The sequence below is a fragment of the Lepus europaeus genome, chromosome 23 (assembly GCF_033115175.1).
Source record: "Lepus europaeus isolate LE1 chromosome 23, mLepTim1.pri, whole genome shotgun sequence".
NCBI classification, from domain to species: domain Eukaryota; kingdom Metazoa; phylum Chordata; class Mammalia; order Lagomorpha; family Leporidae; genus Lepus; species Lepus europaeus.
In genome coordinates this window covers 16,985,499-17,007,523 of record NC_084849.1, presented here as the reverse complement: position 1 = coordinate 17,007,523, position 22,025 = coordinate 16,985,499, and the positions used below count along the sequence as shown (strand labels likewise).

Here is a 22,025-nt window from a genome sequence, read left to right as displayed (position 1 = left end):
CATCACCATCACCACCACCACCGCCATCATCACCACTATCATCATGTTGACATCATTATCAACTCCATCATTACCTCACCACTCTGCCATCACCACATCACCATCATCACCACCATCATCACCACTATCATCACCCATTACTATCTGCCATCACCATCATCATCACCATCACCATCATCACCCCATTACTACCCTGTCATCACCATCACCATCATCATCACCACCACCATCACCATCATCATCATCACCATCATTATCACCATCACCATCATCATCACCATCATCACCCCATTACTACTCTGTCATCACCTTCACTACCACCATCACCATCACCATCATCATCACCATCACCATCATCATCATCATCACCATCACCATCATTATCACCATCACCATCATCATCACCATCATTGCCACTATCATCACCCCATTACTACTCTGTTATCACCATCACCACCACCATCACCATCACCATCATTATCACCATCATCATCATCATCACAATCACCATCACTACCACTACCATCACCATCACCATGTCTGAAAGTCCCAGGAGGTAGAAGAGGGCATAAACAGTGAGTGTGGATGCCAGTAGTCAAAGAAGGAGGATGGAAGTGGGAAGGATGAGTGACACACAGAAAGAGGAAGGAGAGAGAAAAGAGGATCTTACACATCAATGATCCTTAGAAGTCAACAGCACACAGCTCCACTTTACAGACAGGAGACTGAGGCCCAGGAGAGGGGGATAACACACAGTGGATCTGGCAGGAGCCAGTGGGAGGCCGGCCTCCCCAGTCTCACTGCCCCCACCACAAGAGAAGAGTGGGCAGCAGCACTCACTGGCTGGGGTGGCGGTGAGGTCATTCGACCCTCCCACCCCTATCCCGAGACACAGAAGCTGGGCCAGGCTCCCCAGCCCTGCCCTCTGCCCTCCAGCTGGCACCAGTCTCTTCTCGCTCCAGGCCTCGTGGAATGGGCTGGGAGAGCAGCTGGGGCCCCAGGAGGGGAGGCTGGGCTCACCTTGCACCTGTGTCTGGTACACGATGAAGTAACTGGGAGTCCCACAGCTCTCAAACTCCTCGGCACTGCACTTCTGGGCACAGAGCTGCTCGTCTTCTCTCTCGTGCAGCGGGAATCGTGTGGTGGGGAAACCGCAGTGGCAGGCGGTGCCCGCGAGAGCCGCCAGCGGGTACTCCTGGGGACGGAGTGGGAAAAGACGGAAGAGTCGTCATGTTCCTGGGCCATCTGGGCTCCCAATGTCCACTTCCCCCCCACTCAGGGTCCCCAAACCTTCACCAGGAAACCCCGCCTTTATCATTTCACCCCATCCGTGTAATCTCTGTACCGTTATTTGTTTCCTTTAACTCAGCTCATTTCTTGAAACCTACATTTTTTGGGGGCTTATTTTTTTTAACATTATATTGAAATCAGTGTATACACCAAGAAATGGACATAAAAGTGTACATATGAGTTTTCTGTGCTCCAAGTACACTCATAACCAACACCCGAGTTAAGAACAATATCATAATTAGTACCTCAAGAGTCCTCACTATTTCCCGCACTCCAGTTTCTTAACATGGGAAAAAAAGAATATATTGTCATTTACCTGCTATGAGCCAGTGAAGCAGTATTTACAACTAAATACCAAATGATAGGTCATCCGTGCAATTCTGATACTCGCTCTGAATATTAACTGCCACAAATAAGAGAAAACGTGTATTTGTCTTTCTGGGTCTGGCTCACTTCATTTAGCATAGTGATCTCCAGTTGCATCCACGCTGCTGTGAATGCCAAGATTTCACTCTTTTTTGTAGCTGAGTAATAGTCCAGTGCCTGTCTGTACCACGTCTTCTGTATCCGCTCATCAGGTGATGGACATCTGGGTTTACCCTATATCTTGCCTATCGTGAACTGAGCTGCTATAAACATGGGAGTGCAGGTGTTCCTTTCATATGCTGCTCTCATTTCCTTAGGATAAACGGAACTCAAATTGCAAAGGGACCTTGGTGTTGCCACCCCAGGTATTCCTTGTGGACAAGTCACAGCTGCATACAGTAAATGCAGTACAGCAATCCACATCTGTGGGCTCAACCGACTGTGGATGGAAAACCCTTTTAAAAATCTGTATCTGTGGGGCCAGCGCCTTGGCGCACTAGGTTAATCCTCAGCCTGCAGCTCCGGCGTCCCATATGTGTGCCGGTTCTAGTCCTGGTTGCTCCTCTTCCAGCCCAGCTCTCTGCTATGGCTTGGGATAGCAGTAGAGGATGGCCCAAGTGCTTGGGCCCCTGCACCCACAAGGGAGACCAGGAAGAAGCACCTGGCTCCTGGCTTTGGATCAGCGCAGCTCCAGCCGTTGTGGCCATTTGGAGAGTGAACCAATGGAAGGAAGACCGTTCTCTCTGTCTCTCTCACTCTCACTGTCTGTAACTCTGTCAAATAAATAAAAATCTTTTTAAAAATAATCTGTATCTGTGTTGAACGCACACAGACTCTTTTCCTTGTCATTATTCCGCATACAGTGCGGCGACTGCTGACCTGCGTCCGGTATTACACACAATCTGGAGATGGTTTACAGGCACAGACGACATGTGTAGGTTGGATGCAAATACTACGCCGCTTTACATCGGGGACTCGAGCATCCTCAGATTCTGGTAGCTGCAGGGTCCTGGAACCAATCCCCTGCGGACCCTGAGCAAAGACTAATTAAATTCTACCTGGGCACTCTTGTCTGCCACGATTCTGAGCCTGAGGTTGTCTCCACCTTTCCTGCAAAGGGGAGATTAGTGGAGGATAGAGACATTAAAGGCACTTTAGCGTGGAGACAGAGCTGTCTCCTGGAGGACTTGAAAGAGAACTGAAAAAGAAATGGCTCTCTCAGTATCATGCAATAGTCCATGGTAAATGCCCTCTTGGTCTGACAGAGACACAGCACTTGCTCTTGGGGAAAGCTGTCTGAATCCGTTCTCTGAAGCCAAGGAGAATACTGATACCAATGCGTGTGCAGGGTTTACAGGGAGGGCTGCTCCTGATTGCTTCATTTGTTCTACCGAACAGCTACACAGGAGCAGGGCGGACCTGAGGGTTTGAGGGCAAAGAGTTGTCCTTGTCAAATTTGCCTCTAAACCCGACCCACAGCTCAGAGTCCTCCCTGGTAGCTGGAAGAACTGGGTAACAGATCAAGGTCACACCTGTGTATACGGCTGGATCCAGTGAGACTTGTCACCCCAGGTTTGGTTTCTTTCTAACAGATATTAAATATGACTTGTGGTACCTAGCTGGAGAGAGGAGGGAGGGAGGGAGAGAGAGAAGAGAGAGGAGAGGGGGAGAGAGAGAGAGAGAGAGAGAGAGAGAGAGAGAGAGAAGGGGAGGCACTGCTATGCAGGTGTGTCTGTATGGACCATGACTGATGACATTTTCTAACTAGTAACCCACATGGTGCCTCCCTGACCTGTTCAATCTCAGGGCATCTACCACGTGGCAAAGTGGCTCTCTATATTCTACCATTTGGCCCCTTCAGTGTCTCTCCTGTGGTGCCCAAGGAGACCAGAGACAGTGGGGAGTGGACATCTGCAGAGGGATCTTCCTGTCCACTGATGTGCGCCTATGTTCCTCCCCAGGCTGTGCAGTTGCAGTGTCCTACTGGCTTGCCTTGACCTCACCGTCTCAGGCTTGTTTGTCCACTCACTTCCAGCCCATCTGCAGCTTCCTCTAGGGCCCTCAGGGAGTTAGGGATGTGCACCCGGAGGGGATGCCACGAGGATGGGGGACTCCATGATGGCCACGCCTCCTTTCACTTCACAGACTCCACTCCCCACCTTCCGGGATGCCCGTGAGGAGCACAGGCAGCACTCAGGAAAAGCTGGGCGACTTGAAGGAGTCTGGTGCCCGGGCACAGCTCCTGGAGGCCTCCCTGTGGTCGCTCAGAACTTGAGAGCATGGCTTTGGAGTCAGTCCCAGATGTCAACCCCAGCTCTGCCGCTCTCTGGTGCCATCAGCTAGGGTAAGTGACTTTGCCTGAGTCTCGGTTTTCTCAGCTGTGGAGTGGGGATGGAGGTACCCAATGCCCAGGATATCAGGAGAAGGCAGCCATGGGAGCCAGGGTGCGGAGGGCTGCACGGAGTGTGCTCCCAGCAAGCTGCAGCCTCTCAGGCTTCCGGAGCGATGCTGGTTCAGGAGCCTCCCTGGGAGGAACAGCCAAGCAGGGCTTGGGGCAGGAGGGGGCAGCCAGAGGTGGTGAGCTCCGAGCACTCAGGAGGAGCAAATGCGAATGCCAGCCTCCTGGGGGACAGGGACCACCCCGGTGCCAAGCCTGGGGCTGGCACATAGCGAGTCCTCATTAAACCTTGGCAGTGAGTAAATGAAATGCCCAACTACTTTAACGTGGTGGGGAGGGGACAGCTCACTCATGGAATCGGCTCATCCTGAGGGAAACCTGGGGTCCCCTGGATGTCACCGAGTGCCACTGTACGCTCAGTGCTGTGCTGGGGTTAGGGTGGAAGAACACACCAAGTGTGCAAGGCCCCGCAGTAAACCGTCAGCTAGTAAGGATCTCAGGCTGAGAGAAGGAACCGTGGGTCATCCAGGGCAACTGCTATCCAACGCCCAGGGTTCTGGGTGCTGCCCCTGCTCGCACACCTCCAGGGACAGGGAGCTCACTTTGGCCCAAGGTGGGACTGTCCCTGCCTTTACCTGGCCATCTTCTACTCATGCGTCCAGGTCTGGTTCAAATGCCACCCTCCTTCCAGAGCATCCCCTGCTGTTAGACACACTTCCTCCCCACGCAACTCCAACCCCTTGGGTCCACAGGAATGGTCACATCCCTCTCCCCCATCACAGGTCACAACCCACGGCCATCCCCACACAGCCATTGCTTCTCCGGCCGGCATCCCGCTCCCTCGGCTGCTCCTTCCGCTCGAGCTCTGTGAGCAGATCTCTGGGCTCACCTTCTCCGTGCAGAGATCCACGCACTTGTCCACGGACATGTTCGGCATGGCGGCTGTCACGGGCAAGGCCAGGGAGAGGTTGTCGGGCCTGCGGAAGCAGCCTCGGAACACCGCGCTTCCATCTGAAGAGCCGGAGGGAAAAGGAATAGTCAGATCTAGCAGGGGTCTGATCTGGATGGGACCAGCGCCTTCTGAAGGGAGCTCTTGTAAACTGAGGCCCAGAGAAGGCAGGAGCCTTGCCTGGGGTCACACAGGGAGCAGAAGCAGAGGCAGAGACAGCAGCCACGTTTTCTGTTCCTGAGCGGGTCTGTTTACAGTCAATGGATCGATAATTCAAAGAACGCTCCCCTCAACCCAGGTAACTGTGTCAACAACCCAGGCCCTGAGATGGAGCTCCTTCCCTTTTCCTTGTTAGCATGGCTGTGCCTCAGACTCAGTGACACGAATTCTCCGTTCAGGGAACTGACACAGTCCATGGAAGACTTCCATGGCTTTGGTGGGAGAAGCACAGTGTTTGAGGATGGAGAGACTCCAAGGGCCCGGGGCTGTACTCTCTCTCCTTGCCTGCCAGTACCAGGGTTCCCCTCTCCCTCCCGCTATCCTGAACCTTAGCGGAAAATCCCTGCGTCTCGGGAGTCTCTCCCTACCTAGTGCTGAGTATCCACAGGCTGCAGGGGACTGATAGATCTGGAAGACTGAATCCAGAAATATGTCAGGTGCACAGGAGGAAGCTTGGAGGTCATTGCTATTTCTTCGAGAGAAGATGCCCCGATCTGGGGAGAGGAGCCAGTGGTGGTGGTGGTGACTGGGATGTGGCTGACTCATGGTGGGGGGAGGGCTGTCCCTCTAGGGCTCAGTTTCCCCACATATGCAGAGGGAGAAGAGGTTAGGCTATGCAATGACACTCAGGCCTGCATCCAGGGAGGGGTGAGGCCACCTCTGATGGCTCCCACTGCTGAGGCCTCAATGGCACTCGGTTTGCAGAGGAGAGCCCTCCCCCTAACATCACTAGTGCCCCATGGAGAAACACCGGACAGACTCCCATCCTGTGGCCTGGGGCACTCAAGGGAGGCCCTGTAAGGTGGCCCAGAGGAAGACTTAATGATGCTCACAGAATGTGTTGGACAATGCGAGGGCGGGGAGGAGGGGAGTAGGCATTGTGGCTAATGGTTCGCAGCAAAGAGGCAGGTGGATCTCACTCAACCAGAAAGCTCAGTCATCCAGATGCTAACTCAGGCCACAGGGCACTGAGATGCTGGCCTTGCTCTGGGAGGCAACGGAGGCCCCTCTCCTTTGACCCCACTAGTGTTTTTTGGGTTCCTGCTGAGGCTGGTGCCAGACTCTGTGCTGGGCACTTGGGACCCATCTCCATCTTCCTAAGAGCCAGGTACGGCAGGTGCTCTGGCTGGCTCCATTTTACAGGTGAGAGAACCGAGGCTCAAGGAGGCTTGTGGGCTTCCAGTGCCACAGAGTTATCAAGGCCAGCTTTCCCTGTCTCCAAAGCCGAGGCTGATTCCAAGAATAACAATACTAATCCCGTTAGTAGGATTAGATGCTCATAGTAGTATCATTAGTGTTGCCATGTGTTGACACAGGCTGACTGCCAGGAGCTCGGCTGGGAAGTTCACCCATTTTTACAGATAAGGAAACTCAAGGCTCAGAGAGCTGAAGCTGCTTGACACAGGTCGCCCACCAGGTGAGACCCAGCACTGAGACGGTACCTAAGTCTGCCTCAGTCTGTCCCCTTGCCCTTTTGATATCATCAAGTACTCTCCAGGTGCTAGGCATCGTGTACACCTGATACATCTTAGCCAAGGGAAACCCTCTGGCCCCTATCAGGAAAATCCCACTCTCCCCATTATACAGAACGGTGGACAGAGGCTCGGGGGGCAGGACCTGATTCAGCCAAGGCCACACAGCTCCCAGGCAGCAGGATTCCAATCCGGGAATGTCTGAACCCCGATCCTGCGCACCCCCCGGGCTGTCTCTCTACAGAGCCACCGAGGTCTTGCCTTAGCATTGCAAGGCACCACGGCTTTATCCTTCCTCGCTCCTGCCCTTCCTGCTCATACCACTTTTGACTACAAAGCATTCAGGAAGTCAGGGCTGTCACTCCGAGGCCACTTGGCACCAGAGTCGGACTCTCTTTAAGCATCCCCAAAACGTCCAGAGCTGGACCTCTGAGTCTTCAGAGCCATCAGAAATTGCCCTTTCTCTTCCACAGCAGGCTCCTGTTTGAGGGACTGTCCCCCAAGCCCCCGGGTCACAAGCAGGAGGGTGGCTACAGGCAGCAATTTGGGGGTTGGAGCCAATGGAGGCCCCTTCAGGGCTGGGGCAGTCCTGGGGCCACTGTAGGGGTCCCAAGCCCACTTCCTCTTGTTCTCTGAGCTTTTTCCTCCCTAAGTCCCCTCCCATCATCCTGTTGGGGGTCTAAGACTACAGAACTAAGCAGCAGTCAAGGCCAGGTCAAAAGCGGTGGGGGTGGGTGGACACGAGTATGGGTGTGCATCTGGCTATGCAGCGATGGGGCTGACTTGGGGGGCAGCTGAGCACCGAGGGCATGGGGCGTGACACCCATGTGTTTATGGCTCTGGGCACCATCCGTGTCTGTGCATGTGAGGCTGAGTGACATTGTGTGCGTCACAGCGGTGCTCATGGGCCCACATCTGAAGAGTGAGGATGTGGACTCTGACAATGTCAGTGAGACCCTGTGGGCCAGCTCATCTGCGGGGAAGAGGACTCTGGGGCAGGTGTGTGTCCGCCTACCCGGCTGATGGGACAGTGAGCATTTGACTGTGGCCGTGGCATCTGACTGGGTGCCTCTGCGAGCAGCTGTGCGGCTGCGCATCAGGCCTGACGGAGGTGAGTCTCAGCATGGCATGTTTGCATGCACGTGGATACAACCCCCCCCAGGGCGCTCTGTGGGTTGCCTGGCAACCAGCTAGCTGAGAGAAGGGCATCCCTCTCCTGGCAAAGCGCCAGGCTGCGCCTCAGCCAAGCTCCCTCCCAACCGGCTCAATGGCACCAGGGCTTTCGCATTGCCCTGAACAGCCAGCACCTACTCTGGAACAAAATGTTTATTTCTCCAACGCAAACGGAAATGCACCATATGAAGAGTGAGCCACAGGATGGTGGGTGTCTCTGCTGGAGGCCAGCCCAGTTGAAGTCTCTCCCCAGGGTACCAAGAACAATGGAGACCCCTACACCTGGTGCCTACAGCCAGGGATGCTACTGGTATGGGCCCAGCAGATCTCCCGTAGGAGCCCCTGCCCCAGAATGCATGCCTCTGATGGCGGGCATGTAAGTGCTGAAGAGAGCTCACAGTGATCTTGGGGGTCCCTGCTGTTAGGAGCCGCCCCTGCCTCCTCTTACAGACACGACCTTGAGTAACTGGAGGCACCGGGGCATCTCTCAGGGTTGCATGAGCCCTTGTGCTCTTCATCTGGGCTTCCGTGGCCAACAAATCTGCCTTCTCCCCTGCCCCCCAGCTGGGTACCCATCTCTGGGCTTGCTCTTCTGAACGGGCCTCATTAACATGCATCTCCAGGTGGCCTGGAAGGGCCCAGCCCTGATCCAGGGTCTCAGAAGACTCCTTCTAGCCTGAGAACACATCAGGAGGCCATGCACGTCCCTGGCCCTGCAGGTTTGGAAACAGAGACTAACGATGAGGAGACGCAAGTTCCAGGGCCAGCTGCGTCTCCTCTCTGGAAGCCAGTGTCTTGACCTGCCTGGGAGGCAGCCCTCTGCCATGGTGCCTACTAGCAGCTCCGCCCTTCCCTGCCTTTGAGCCCTGGTGAGTTTCCTCATTCCTGAGCTTTGGTACAATAGGGGCATGGATATTCAGAGATGGACAGGAGTGAGCCTTGTGAGCTATGGGCACTGAGCAGGGGGTGGTTCAAGGGCTGTCTCACTTGCCGGCCATCCTTAGGCTGAGAAGGAGAGGGGCGGGCTGGGGAGCCCCTGCTCTGGCAGGTCTCCTGCAGCTCGCCTGGGCGTCAGGAGGCCACACTGCAAGGCTGGGAGGAGGAAGAAGACTTTGTAGGCCGAGCTCCTGGGAGACTGGTCTCCCTTTGACATTTAAGCATCTGCTAATGAGTCCCTGACTCCAGGGCTTAGAGAGCTGGGCTCTGCTGAGTGCCCTGAATATCAAACAAGGCAAGGTTTGCAGAGGCCTTAAAGGGCTGGAGGCAGATGAGAAACTTCTGCTGTGCATGCGTCTTAGGGGTCTCAGGTGGAGGTGTGTGCTGGGGGTGGGGGGTGGGGAGGCTGAATTCCAGGAGCAGCGGATCTTCCAGATACAGGACTTCCCTGCATCTGGCCTGTCCTGCTTTTTTAAAAACATTTAAATTTAAGAACTTACTTAAAATTTAACAGACATAAAATTGTACCTATTTATGGGGTACTATGTGATATTTCAGAACATGTATGCATTGTATAATATCCAATCAGGGTAACTGCATTTAGCTCTTCAAACATTTGACGTTTTTTTATGCTGAAAATGTTCCAAATTCTATCTTTTGTTGTTGCTTTTAAAAGATATATTTATTTATTTGAAAGGCAGATTTGGGGTGGGGGGGACAAGAAACAGAGAGGCATCTCCCATCTGCTGATTTACTCCCCAAATGGCCACCACAGCTGGGGCTGGGCCAGGAGCCTGGAACTTCATCCAGGTCTCCTATGTGGGTGGCAGGGGCCCCAGCACCTGTGCCGTCTTCTGCTGCCTTCCCAGGTGCATTAGCTGAGAGCTGGATCAGAAGTGGAGCGGCCAGGACTGGAACCGGCGCTCATGGATGCCAGTGTTGCAGGTAGTGGCTTAGCCCGCTGTTCCACAACTCTGGCTGCCTGCATTGTTTTTTCGCATTTTGCTTTTGGGAGATGCCACATGGAATCGTAGAAAGCTGGAGAGAAAGCTGGAGAGAATCGAGAAAGGCTGGAGGAGCTTCCAGGCAGGCAAGGGGATGGTTTAGTTCCATTCCCCGGGGTCTGGGGGTGATTTGAAGGTCGTTACTGTCTGTAGGTGGTTCCCCATGGTGTTTTGGTAACCTGGACACTGAGGCTACTCACAGTGGCCAAGACCCTAACCTTCCTGCTTCTGGGGTGGGCACTTGGCACAGCAGTTAGGACGTCGCTCGGGATGCCAGCATTCCATATCAGAGTGCAAGTCTCAGCTCTGCTCTTAATTCCAGCTAATGTGCACCCCAGGTGTGTACGTGGGTCCCTGTCACCCACCTGGGAGACCTGGGTTAACTTCTTGGCTCCTGGCTTCAGCCTTGCCTGGCCCTAGCTTTTGCAGGCTTTGGGGGAATAAAGTAAGAGATGGGAGTGTCCTCTCTCTTTCATTTTCACTTTATCTCTCTGCCTTTCAGATAAACAAAATAAACTTAAAAAAATTTTTTTAAATCTTCCTACCTCCACACTTCCTCTATCTGTACCAGGGGTCACCTGGTTTACCCCTTTGGTGCTGAGAAACATCTCTGAAAATGGAAGGGAAGTTTCCAGTGGGCCCCGTGGCCCTCCTGACACTATGGTGCACAGAATTTGGGATTTCTACAGTAGTGGGAAGACGCCTTCCGGTTTGCACAAAGCTCTGGTGCCCCGCAGAAAGGCACTGGCTTTAGGTCGGGCAGACCTGGCTCAGCCACTTCCTTAGCTGTGTGTCCTCGGTGTCTACACTGCACCAAGCCTCAGCTTTCCTCATCTGAGTTCCCCAAATCCGCCCTGCATGGCTGGGGTGGGAGCTCACACAATCGTATTTATAACAGTGAGACCTAACAAGTGCTCCGTCAATGTTATTTCCTGTTGCTTTCTCCGGGGCTGGCTACATCGTATGTCATAGACACTGTCAGTGTCCCCAGTAAGATGCCTGTCACTGGCACTCATCATTCTAGCATGGGCAGAGAGTGACCATGACTCTGTGCTTTATAACTTGGGAGGAAACAGGCCAAACCTTCCAGGGAGTTGATCTCCCCAGGGGTCATCCTTAGCCAGTGACAGGTGACAGGCAGAGAATAAACCCAGCAGCTTGTGGCCCCTCAGCTAGGACAGCACTGAAGCTCATTCTGTAGCATCTCCTAGAGATCTCAGAAAGATGCAGCCTTAGCTGCCCTCAGTAGAGGACCTTTCCTTCCCTCACTCTCCACTCCCTTACACGTGCATCCCGGCATCACCAGCAAGGCAACCAAGGCTTCTGTCTTTGCTTCTGGGGGATCCCAACTTAAAACATCCTGGGTGTGGGGTGGGCACTTGGTAGAGGGATTAGGTGCTGCTTGGGATGCCCACATCCAATATCGGAGTGTCTGGTTCAAGTCCCATTCCCATGCTTCTGATTCAGCATCTTGTCCATCCTAGGAGGCAGCAGGTGATGCCTCAAATAGCCAAGTATTGCTGTCACCCATGAGGGAGACCCAGACAGAGTTCCGGGCTCCTGGATTCAGCATGACCTGGCTCTGGCTTCTGCAGGCACTTGGGGAGTGAACCAGCAAATGGAAGACCTCTCTGTGTGTCTCTATGCCTTTCAAATACAATGAAAAAAAATTTTTTTAAATTATCTTGGATCTTTAAGCATTTTTAATTCACAAGGAACGTCCCACAGCCCACAGTCTGCATGGACAGCATTCCCCGAGGTCATGCACTGCCCGGCCCATGGCAATGTCAGCGACTCTGAGCAGCGCCTTCCTAATGACCGGCCCTTACTAGACAATCACGACAGAGCTGACGACAGCAGCTGTGTGCTCTACGCCACACGTGCTCCATGTGGTACCTACCACGAGGTAGACAATACCATCAGCCTGGGCTGCAGGCTGAGACGCTGAGTTTAGCAAGCTGCTGTTGCTTTGCCAGGTTCACAGCCAGTGGGGAGCAGAGCCGGGGTTTGACCTCCGTCTTGTCTGACATCACATCCCAGCTTCTCACCTCTCTGCTGTTCTCCAGGAGGCCTGCCTGATTCTAACATGGTGGGGGGCTCCAGAGACCCCCATGCCAGTCACTTGAATTTCCCAGAAGCCCTCTTAGGGCCCCATAGTAGGACCCAAGGATGGCAGAAGCCCACACCCCACATTCTGGCAGTGTCAGCTCCTTGCTGCCGGGCTAGCTGGGACGGTGCATGACCGCAGCAGCTTGGGCCTTTTACTAGCAAGAGGTGGGCAGAGCAGCCATTCATCAGCTCCCTTGGCTGGGGGCAGACGAAGAACAGCCCGGAACCAGCTGCAAGTGTCTGAAGTCCTGTCATCTCTTTGTTCTGGGGCTTCACAAAAAAAGAAAAACGAGGCAAATGTCACCAGGCATCAGCTTAGAGGCAGGCATGGAAGAGTTCTCCATGGTTTGAAAGAGGCCACCACCCCCTGGGTAATTAGGCCAGGTTCTACTGTATTAAAGACGCTGGCGAGGAGGAACGGCAGTGAGCTGGGAGCTGCTCTCGGCTACCTAGCTACCGATAATCAGAGAGAGATTGGATGGCACAAAGAGCCTAACTGTCCGAGGAGAATTCAAACCAGCTATTTTTAGACGCTACCAAAGGCTCCTGCAGGCTGTTAGAAATTCAAATATCTCGAATTGGGTGCTTTTCACAGTGAACTGGGGGAGTCTTCATTAGGAAGAGGGGGGCCCCATGGCCACTCAGTAACTGACACTGTGCTAGACACACTGTGTCTAGACTTTATCTCATTTTAGGTTCACATCATTCGTGACAGGTTGGAACTGTCCCCATGTTACAGATGAGGCACCCAAGGCTTACAGAGATTCAATGGCTTGGCCAAAGTCAACACAGTAAGTAGATGAGAGCTGGATTAGGAATAACGCCTGCTGATTCCAAAACCTACATCACCCAAAAGGGTCCCCCGACTCCCTGGATTTTGCTTATTAGGGAATAAGAGAAAATCAATTCCCCCTGCTCACTGTGCAGAAGGAGAAAAAATTCTATCACTTCCCTCCTTTGCCATACACAGGGGAACTCCTGAAGACACAAACACATGTCTTTCCAAGAGGAAGCAGAAGCCTCCAGGCCTGGCAAGAAAACTAGACGTGCTCCACCCAAGGAGATGCAACTTTCCCTGACTCCCAGAAGCTGTTGGAATAGTCTATGAGCACGAGGCACAAGCATGGCACAGTATTCTCCTTCTGAATTTCTAAGACAAAGCACCTGCTAGAACTAACAACAGTGCAGGCATCTGCCATGTAGGTTGTGAACTGTAAGTCGGGGGTCTATCTTTTCAGTGCCTATGTAAACCTCATTAAAGTGCGTGTTGGGGGGGGGTACAAAAGGAAAACCCAGTGTAGCCCTTGGAGAAGCTGGTTTGCCGTCACAGGGTTCCGGCCAGTGCCAAAAGAAGGTCAGCACCATGGACAGCCACACACCCCCAAGGGCCGGCCCTGTGGAGCTCCGTGTCTAATGAACCTTGCAGCACAAATCCTGAGAGCATCCTTCAGGCAAACGAATTTCCTTACAGCATCCTGTAAAACTATCCTGCTCTTTAATCACCTAGTGAGTCTCGCCCCTGGGAGGAGAGCTTTACTTGCCAACACATTTTGCTAACTGCTATCTATGCAAGATGTAATGCCACAAAGAAAGCCCATTGCTTGGACGTTTTGTAACAAGGGCAAAAGAGTCCTCGAGCCCAAGAGTCTGGGTCCAGGCAGAAGAGCAGGGCACCTGCGCACTTGTGTCTGTCAAACCTTTCAGTGCTCTTGCTACCACAGGAAGGTCCCATCATGCCAGAAACACACGCTGGCTTCCCACCCAAAGCTGATCTCCTCTTCCTCCCATCACACACACACACACACACACACGTGGTGCTCAGGACATAATGAGTCTCCTTCGGCTCTCTGCAACCACGAAGCTGTGTCCAGTGCCATAGCTCAGGGTAACCCAATTAGGCCACAGTGTTCGTACCACCTAATGACTCCACAGAGGGAGTCTGGTTCCCCCAGATCTGTTTCCTGGAGCGTTCGCTCATTTCCCTGCCTGCTGTAACACACATTCGGGGGTGTGTGCCAGTGACAGGGAAGACATCCCTCTCTGATTTACTTGTGTATAAAGCATATATGAGGCGTAGGAAGCTAAGGGGCCACTGAGTCAAGACAAAGATGCTGAGATTCCATATCTCTTAGAGTCAGGAGACAAAGCAGAATCTGGAGGTGGGGTGGGGGATCGGGGACCAAGGAAGGAAGCAGTTGAGCTGGAGCTCAATGTTTCCCCAAAAAAGAGAAGACAGAGTCCTAAATCCAGTACAAGAGGTCAGGGTGTCTACAGACGGAGGTCCGAGACCAGGGTTCCAGCCCAAGTTCAGTCCCTAAGAGACCCCGTGGTCTTCTCCCCTCCTCCTTAGTGACTTGTCTTGGGTCAGTGTTTCCTTCCCTTCTCTATTGGGCAAAATCCTAGGCATCTCCCAAGGCCCCAGTGAAATGCCCCTTACTCCAGCCCCATTCCACTTTCCAGTTCTGCACTGTAGGCCACAGGTTTTACAAGTGTAAAATGTGGATGTGAGAAAGGTGATTCCAACACGACTTCCAACACATGACCACTGCTGCCCTGGACTTGTGCTCATGGCTCTCCCTTTCACCCCGGGACTCCTTCGAATGAGTCAGCTCAGGTGCTGCTCCTTGGGTCCTGCAGATGGAGCCTGTGCAATCCTCTGCTTGTGCCCTCTGTGGTTAAACCAGTCCCCCCTAGATGATGAGCCCTTTGGGGACTGGGTTGGTGCCTTCCTCCCCACTGCACCTCTCCGTACCCAGTCCACAGAAGAGCCCACTGAGTGTTCTGGTTCATGAGCAGTCCTGGTGCTCTCTCTGCACACCATACTGCCAACTGGGAGCTCACCAGGAGACCCAATCCGATACACTGTTGCCCATCTGTCTCCTTATCCAAGCTGTCTCTGTGATACGCTCAGCCACAGTAGCCTCGAGGTGAGCAAGGCTGATGTGTTCTTAGAGTCTCCAGATGAAGGTGCCCCAACTTCAAACCCTATACAGGATCATGCAGAGGGACCGGGGTGGGCTCAGAGAACCCAGGACAAAGATGCTCTTCTCAGATGGCACACAAGCTGAGGAATGTCCTGGCGGGCTTGGGAACTGCCCCCAGCAACCACCCAGGCCCCCCACTGCCACAGGTGCAGAACGCACCTTATCATAGCAGATTCTAGTGATCCCTGTCTGCTGTGGCTTGTATGTTTCAGCTTGGACAGCCCAGGAAAATGCTGGGATATCAGGTGCTCACAATAGTGAGTGCATGTGCGTTGAGAGAAAGAAAGAGAGAGAGAGATCACATTATCCAGCCAAACTGAACTTGAACTAAAAAAGAGGCCTAGGCAATGTCTGGATGACACGTACACAACCCGATCCTTGTTATCTATCTCAGCCTCTGGGATGAGGATGTTTTCCTGGAAGCAGCTTTCTCTCTTTTAAGGAGGTCCTCTCTTTTTTGGATGGTCCAAGTGTCACCATCAAAGTAACAAATATTGGCACAAAAGGGATGGGTTGTGAGGATGACAAAGCTGCCACCAAGTTAAAAGCTCACGACACCAACAGCCAAACCAGAAGCCTACTGGGTGGGCATTCTCCATCCTGGGTTAGACGACCCATCTTTGGCTCTGCCAGCCAAGCCTTTAGACCTGAACTGTGGCAACTGTGTGTGTGTGGTGCTGGTGGGGGTAGATGGAAACAGCCACTTGTGGAAATCATTTTGAAAAATGGGTGGCACATTGGCCCCATTGTGGAGCAAAGCTTGAACAGAGCTTCCAAAATATGAGATGTGATGGGGTAGGCATGTGACACAATGTTTAATATGCCAGTTGGGACTCCCACATCCCCTATCTGAGCGCCTGGGTTTGAGTCCCAGCTCTGTTCTCAATTCTAGCTTCCTGCTGATACCCAGCCTGGGAGGCAGCAGGTGATGGCTGAGGTGCTTGGATCCCTGCAACCCACATGGGAGAGCCAGCCTGAGTTCTCAGCTCCTGGCTTCCGCCTGGCCCAGCCAGAGCTGTTGCAGGCACTGGAGTAGTGAACCAGAGGATGGGAGCTCTGTCAGTCTGTTTCTCCCTCTCCCTCTCAAATAAAGTAGCTTTCTAACGGGATTTGAAACACTGAACACATTACCAAGCAAACCAGCAAGGAATTTTTATAGACGATGAACTTCATGTGAAAGAGGCCTTTTTGCAAGGGCCACATTCCGGAAAAATCCACGGAGGTCTGGGGCCTCATTATTGGCGGTGTGGTCAGCAGCCCAGCAGCCCCTGGGAGCACCTGAGAAATGCAGCATCTCACAGACTTGCTGGGGCAGAATCTGCGTTTTTAAGAAGATCTGGGGTGGGGCAGGGGGCGGATGAGGGGTGTGTGGAATCATAGACTCATTCCAGTTGGGGGGAGCTCTGATCAAAAAGCTACGGATGTCGTCATGGATTTCCGTGCCTGTCTCTCGTCTGCATGAGTCAGGTGACCTCCACTGCTTGCAAGTTATGTGATACCGAGACTCAGTTTCCCCATCTGTAAAATGGGAACAGGTGAACAGCAGTGCCTATGGCACCAGTCACCATGGAGCTGACACGCACCATCCAGGTGTGTGCAGTTGTTTGTGTCACCGTTGTCACTGCTGTGGTTCATCACTGTGATGGCCTGGAGACTAAGCATGCTGGGGAAATCGGGAGAGACAAGCCCCACCTCCAGCTTGCTTGAGTGTGGAAGACAGGTGAGAATGAGGGGTGCAGCCGGTACGGAGGCAGGAGCAGAGGAGGCCAGGTGAGAAGGTTCGCAGTTTGTGGGACATGGGGTAGGCGGCAAGGCGGGGACAAGGTTGCGGTGGACTTGGGGTGATGGAGGGGATTGTTGGGAAGGGTAGGTGAGGGTTGCAGGCGAGGGAGGAGCAGCCAAGAGGGGCAGGGCAGACTCACGTACACCTGCGGGCTGACTCCTGGGCCAGCTGCAGCCGGTAGACCGAGAGGCGGTTGGCCCCGCCGCACACGCTGCCCCGCTCGCCCTTGCATTCCATGTCGCACTCGGCCTCGCTCACGTTCGCCGCCTGGATCTTGTGGCCGCAGTAGCACTCGGCGCCGAACTCCAGCCCGGCGTACAGGTAGCCCCTGGGGGAGACAGCAGTCAGGCAGGGCAGCAGACGCCATGGAGACCCCAGAGACAGGGAGACTCAATGTGGGGAGATCCAAGATGAGAGGTGAGGGTGATAGGGAATTTCAGGGGACAGGAGAGCCACGCCAAGTAGAGATAGGGGCCCTCCGGAGACAGGAGTACCCCAAGGAAATGAGGAGACCCTGAAGGGGGGCAGGGGGACCCAGGAGGCCTGGGGATGGGCACGCTCCAGGGCACACTGATAGGATCTGGAGATGCGAAGACCTCAAGAGGAGTCCTAGAGCCTGAGGAGTTAGACAGCCTTGGTGGGAGACGTGAAGGCAGGAAAGCCAAGAAGGAATTCAGGGTGATCCTTGGGGATGGGGAGCCCCAGGGGAGGGGCAGGGATGCTCAGCTGCCTTCATCCCTACCCGCAGTCTACTGTCCCTTCCACACCTCCACACAGACGCACCAGGTCTGCACTCACACGCACCTGCTCACACCGGCACCACAGGATACACTCGCCACCCCCCAGATTCTGCCCCTCCCTGTCTGGAGACAGGAGGCTTTCATCCCTCCAGAGCCCAGCCCTATTTTTCTGGAAAACATTGCCCAGGAATGATGCCTCTGTGCCCCTCGAGGGGAGCTGGGGCGTGGTGAGGAGGGGGGTGCTCTCATCTCCGGAAGATGGCAAAACTGGGCTCACAGACGCAGCCAAGTAAAAAATTCCTTCTCCTAAAATGAAAAAAGAAATCCAGGCACTGCAAGGCTTGTGGTTACTTTTTCGGAGCCATGGAATCCTTCCCTTAAAAGGACTCTCAGCAGACCCCACTCTGTAAACAAACGGAAAGGGCGTTGCTTGCTCTTGGCTCTGGGGCTGGGGATCAGGAATACGGAGAAAGCGGGGTGGGGGTGGGGTAGGACAGGCCCTGCAAAGCCCCTTCACCCAGAGGTCCCTGACTGGCTCCCCAGAACCACAGGGAGCCGCCTGCACAGGGGGCAAGGGGGCACCCCCCAGCCCACCTTCACGACTCCCCCACACCTGTGTGGTACCTCTGGCTTGGCTTCCTCATCTACTGTTCATTGCATCCCCACCTCGCAGGGCCCTTGTGAATTAAAGAATTTACATTCACCAGGTGCTCAGGACAGGGCCTCGTGAGCACTAAGTGCAGGCTGCGGCTCTTGCACTGGCACCGCCTGGCCATGCCTCTGTTTCCCCAAGTAGAGGTGGAGCTCCCTGAAGGCGGGGCTCCCCGAGGGCAGGGCTCTGCGTCTCCAGCACCTGGCGCTGGTCTGGCCCAGGTAGGCAGCCAGCAGGACCTGAACTGCCCGAGGAGCTCTGACTCATCTTGGCTGTTCCCTCGCTGACATCCCCGCAGGTTACGGGACCTCTCCAGCATTCCCGACGACCTGCGATGATTCCGTCTCAGTCCTGAGCTCACTGCCGGGCCCCTTTCTGTTCAGTTGCTTTGTCTCCCCTCTAGGCTGTGAGCACCGCGAGGACAGTGATTGGGTGGAAAGCTTCTCTGGCTCCCCTCTTTGACAAAGAAGTGACTCCTTATCACCAGGGACCTGGAGTCCTTCCCAAGCTGGAGAGTGCCCTGGTCTCTGGCCTTTAATGGTGGATTCCCAGGGCAGATGATAACAAAGGGGACAGTGGCAAGAGTCCCTTGACCCCCCCCCCCCACTGCAGCCATGCGGCTGAGTGGGCAGAGCTTGTGGACATCAGAGCCAGCCAGCTGGACTGAAGAGCTCAGTGGATTCAAGGCATGAGATCAGGAGACCCAGGCAAGGGGAACAGCAGGTCAGCTCAGCCCACAGTGGCCCCAGGGCCCTGTCCCTGCTCACTAGCCCTTTGGGGACCTGCCCATACTTGGAACGTCAAGTCCCTGCCCAGTGCATATTCTAATTTTTTAAAAATCATCTTCTTAGATTGGCAAACACTGTGGAAAGGGGTGAGTGAGAGGAAAACAAAGTATTTCTATGCTGAGCCACTACTGATGCCTCCAATACCCAAGCCCCACCTCCCCTCACACAGACATTGCATGAGCCTCACATGAGCTTGCAGGTGTTCACTTACATGTACACACAATTGTGTGCCGCCAAGCGGTGTGCAACTCCTCACAAGCTCCCATGCCGTCAACACAGTGTTGCACATTCAGCAATGCAACCAGATACTACACGCATGGTGCTGGGCCCCTGCACACATATGTACTAGACGCCTGCACAACAGCCACTGCTAAAGACAAATACACAGCAGCCGGAAGCTCACACACGTAACCAGCTGACCTTGCAAACCTTACACTTAAAACGCACAGGTGTGCAACCACAAACTCCAGCAGACCACCTCTCAAACAGTCCTGCTCACTCCCGCACACACCTTTGCATCGCACACACACCCTCCTGTCACTCCTGTGGTCATGAGTTCGCTTCCCTATGTACCCTCCCACAGCAAGGAACCTGAGCAGGAAGGGGCCTGAGATGAAGGAGATGTCTGGGCCCTACCGCTCAGCACAGTTGTCCTGGCAACGGAAGACGGTCATCTTTTTGTAGTCAAAAAAGGACACGCCTCGCAGGGCCCGGCTCTGGGTGTCGTCCAGGTAACAGCCGATGTACTTGGCTTTGGGGAAAGAAGAAAAGTCAGGTGTTGGGTGGCTTTGTTGACATTTTGCTATCCATCCCTTCCTCTGCGCAGAAACAAGAGAGACTGAAACTCAGGTGCCTGGGCAGAGTCTGGGCCAATCAGAGCAGTGGGGGCCACCCATGGAGGGGGGGTCCAGCCAAGTCCCCTGGCTCTCCTGCTGACAGCTGGGCAGCCAAGGACCCAGGCCCAGGTCACTCCCGAAGCCACAAGCAGAGCCCCCTGTTTCTCTAGGAGGAGACCCTGTTGGGAGAGCTCTGGAGGCCTTGACACGTCACAGCAGCTGCTGCTTCCACAAGCTGCCTCCAAATGCTTCGTTTTTCCTTGGAAAGTGCCCCAGACTTGGCCATGTCAAGGTCCAGGCCCTCACTCCACCCCAGTTCCTTCCTGCCCACTGAGTTTAGCCAAGCTGATCTCGGAGAGGCCTGGATTTGTCTGTAGTGGGGCTGAAAATACCAACCCAGTGAGGTCTAAACAGAATGGTTGCGTAAGTGTTGTTACCATGGCGTCCTGGAGGAAGAAGCTGGCCACTGACAGGGCTGTGCGCCGTGATTTACAGTTTGCCTTTACTGTGGGCCAAGGCGAATGCTTCCACCCCAAGGACAGTTTTCAATGATGTCAAACAACCACCCAATTATAAACCACACACTTAATTTTCCTAAAGTGTGAACATTTTCCTGTAATTCATGATGAGCAGTAACTCTTCCACGGAAAGACAGCATTTTATGGTTTATAGTCTTTTCCCACATGTTCCTAAAAGCATTATTATCTAGACTTGCACCCCGGCAACTGCTTGACCCCACTGTCTCCTGGAATCCTTACGATGACCCTGTGAAAATATGATCCCCTATCTTTACAGAAGGGGAACTTGGGGCCCAGAGAGGCTGAGTCGCTTCCTCAAGGTAACACAGCTCATACTTGTGGAGCCAGGACCCAAGCAGCCTGGCTCCAGAGCCCCCCATTCTGAACCACTGGCTTCTTGAATTGCGGGATCTTCGCCGTGCTCCACGGGAATCTTCACTCGTCTCTCAGGTGATTGATCAGAGGCCCAGAAAGGACAAATGGTCTACCTGAGACACAGCTAAGTATGCACCTCCTATCACAGACTGGACTCGGGGCGTGGGTGCTGTCCACACCTTCACGGGCCCTGTTGGCAAGGGCTTCACACAAACCTCAGCTCAGTAGTTCCCTAGAGGATTGTACGCCTAGGGACGCACTAACGAGAATAAGATGGCACGTGTGCAGGTACATCTCCATGTGCACTGTGAGGGGCTGGACTGTAGTGGGTACTGTTTGCCTCCCAAACACCCCTGTTGTCTTCTTCTTCTTTTTTTTTTTTTAAGATTTATTATTTATTTGAAAGTCAGAGTTACACAGAGAGAGGAGAGAGAGAGAGGTATCCTGTCTGATGGTTCACTCCCCAAATGGCCGTAACAGCTGGAGCTGCGCCAACCCGAAGCCAGGAGCCAGGAGCTTCTTCTGGGTCTCCCATGTGGGAGCAGGGGTCCAAGGGCTTGGGCCATCTTCTACTGCTTTCCCAAGTCTTAGCAGAGAGCTGGATTGGAAGAGGAGCAGCTGGGACTAGAACCGGTGCCCATATGGGATGCCGACGCTTCAGGCCAGGGTGTTAACCCTCTTCGCCACAGTGCCGGCCCCATGTCTTCTTTCTCTATTAGCAGGCCTTACCTGCCCTGACCAGAGGGGATACACGGACCCAGGCAGAGCCCACCAAAGGGCCCTTGCCAGCAGCCACAGTGCTGGCTCCAGGGAAGGGCCAGGGCCCGTTTGTTGGATTCTTAGAGGTTACAGGTGGGAGAAAGCAATCTGCCTCTGCCTGCTCTGACGATGGCATTCTGTAAGCCCAGAGCCGGAATCCCTGCATCTATGTCAGTCCATCTGAGAGAACACACATCAGTCGCTCAAACAGTCCAGCCTGCCACAGCCCTGTCTGTAGCTTGGGGACATGATACGGTGTCTCTTCTTTAGCTTCAGCTGGTTTAGGTTGGATTTCTGTCCCTTGCCATCAGCGGGGCACTGAGATGCTAATACTCGGGCTTAGTAACTTGTCTGAGTCCCACAGCAGTGAGCGCCTCGGAACAGACCCAAGCCCAAGCCTGTCTATTCCAAAGCTGCCCCTCCCACGTGCCCATGCCGGCTCCAGAGAGACTTGTCCTAGTGGGGCACGGGAAGAGGGGGGTCTCCTGGGAGAAGAGCTGGGGTTTGACTGTAGGTCCGTGTTCCCCTCCCCTCATCCTCTGCCAGGCCAGGCAGGCAGGCAGCAGGCTGAGATGCCTCATACAACAGGTGCACAAAGACCTGTTTCCTTCTCTTCCCACAGGAGGGAGAGGAAGATGACTCTTCATCAATGCCTTGGAGAACCTGGGCGTGTT

The 22,025-nt window shown here is 54.0% G+C and overlaps 1 protein-coding gene across 1 annotated transcript in view; it reads right to left on the bottom strand.

Annotated features, from left to right (window-relative positions):
- Positions 1-22,025, bottom strand: part of WSCD2 (WSC domain containing 2) — a 120,017-nt gene that overhangs the window by 18,443 nt on the left and 79,549 nt on the right. The window contains exons 3-6 of the mRNA XM_062182557.1: positions 19,500-19,614; positions 16,827-17,011; positions 4,944-5,065; positions 1,021-1,195 (exon numbers count right to left, since the gene is read on the bottom strand). Of these exons, the coding sequence (XP_062038541.1) occupies positions 1,021-1,195; positions 4,944-5,065; positions 16,827-17,011; positions 19,500-19,614 (597 nt within the window). The remainder of the gene's footprint in view (positions 1-1,020; positions 1,196-4,943; positions 5,066-16,826; positions 17,012-19,499; positions 19,615-22,025) is intronic.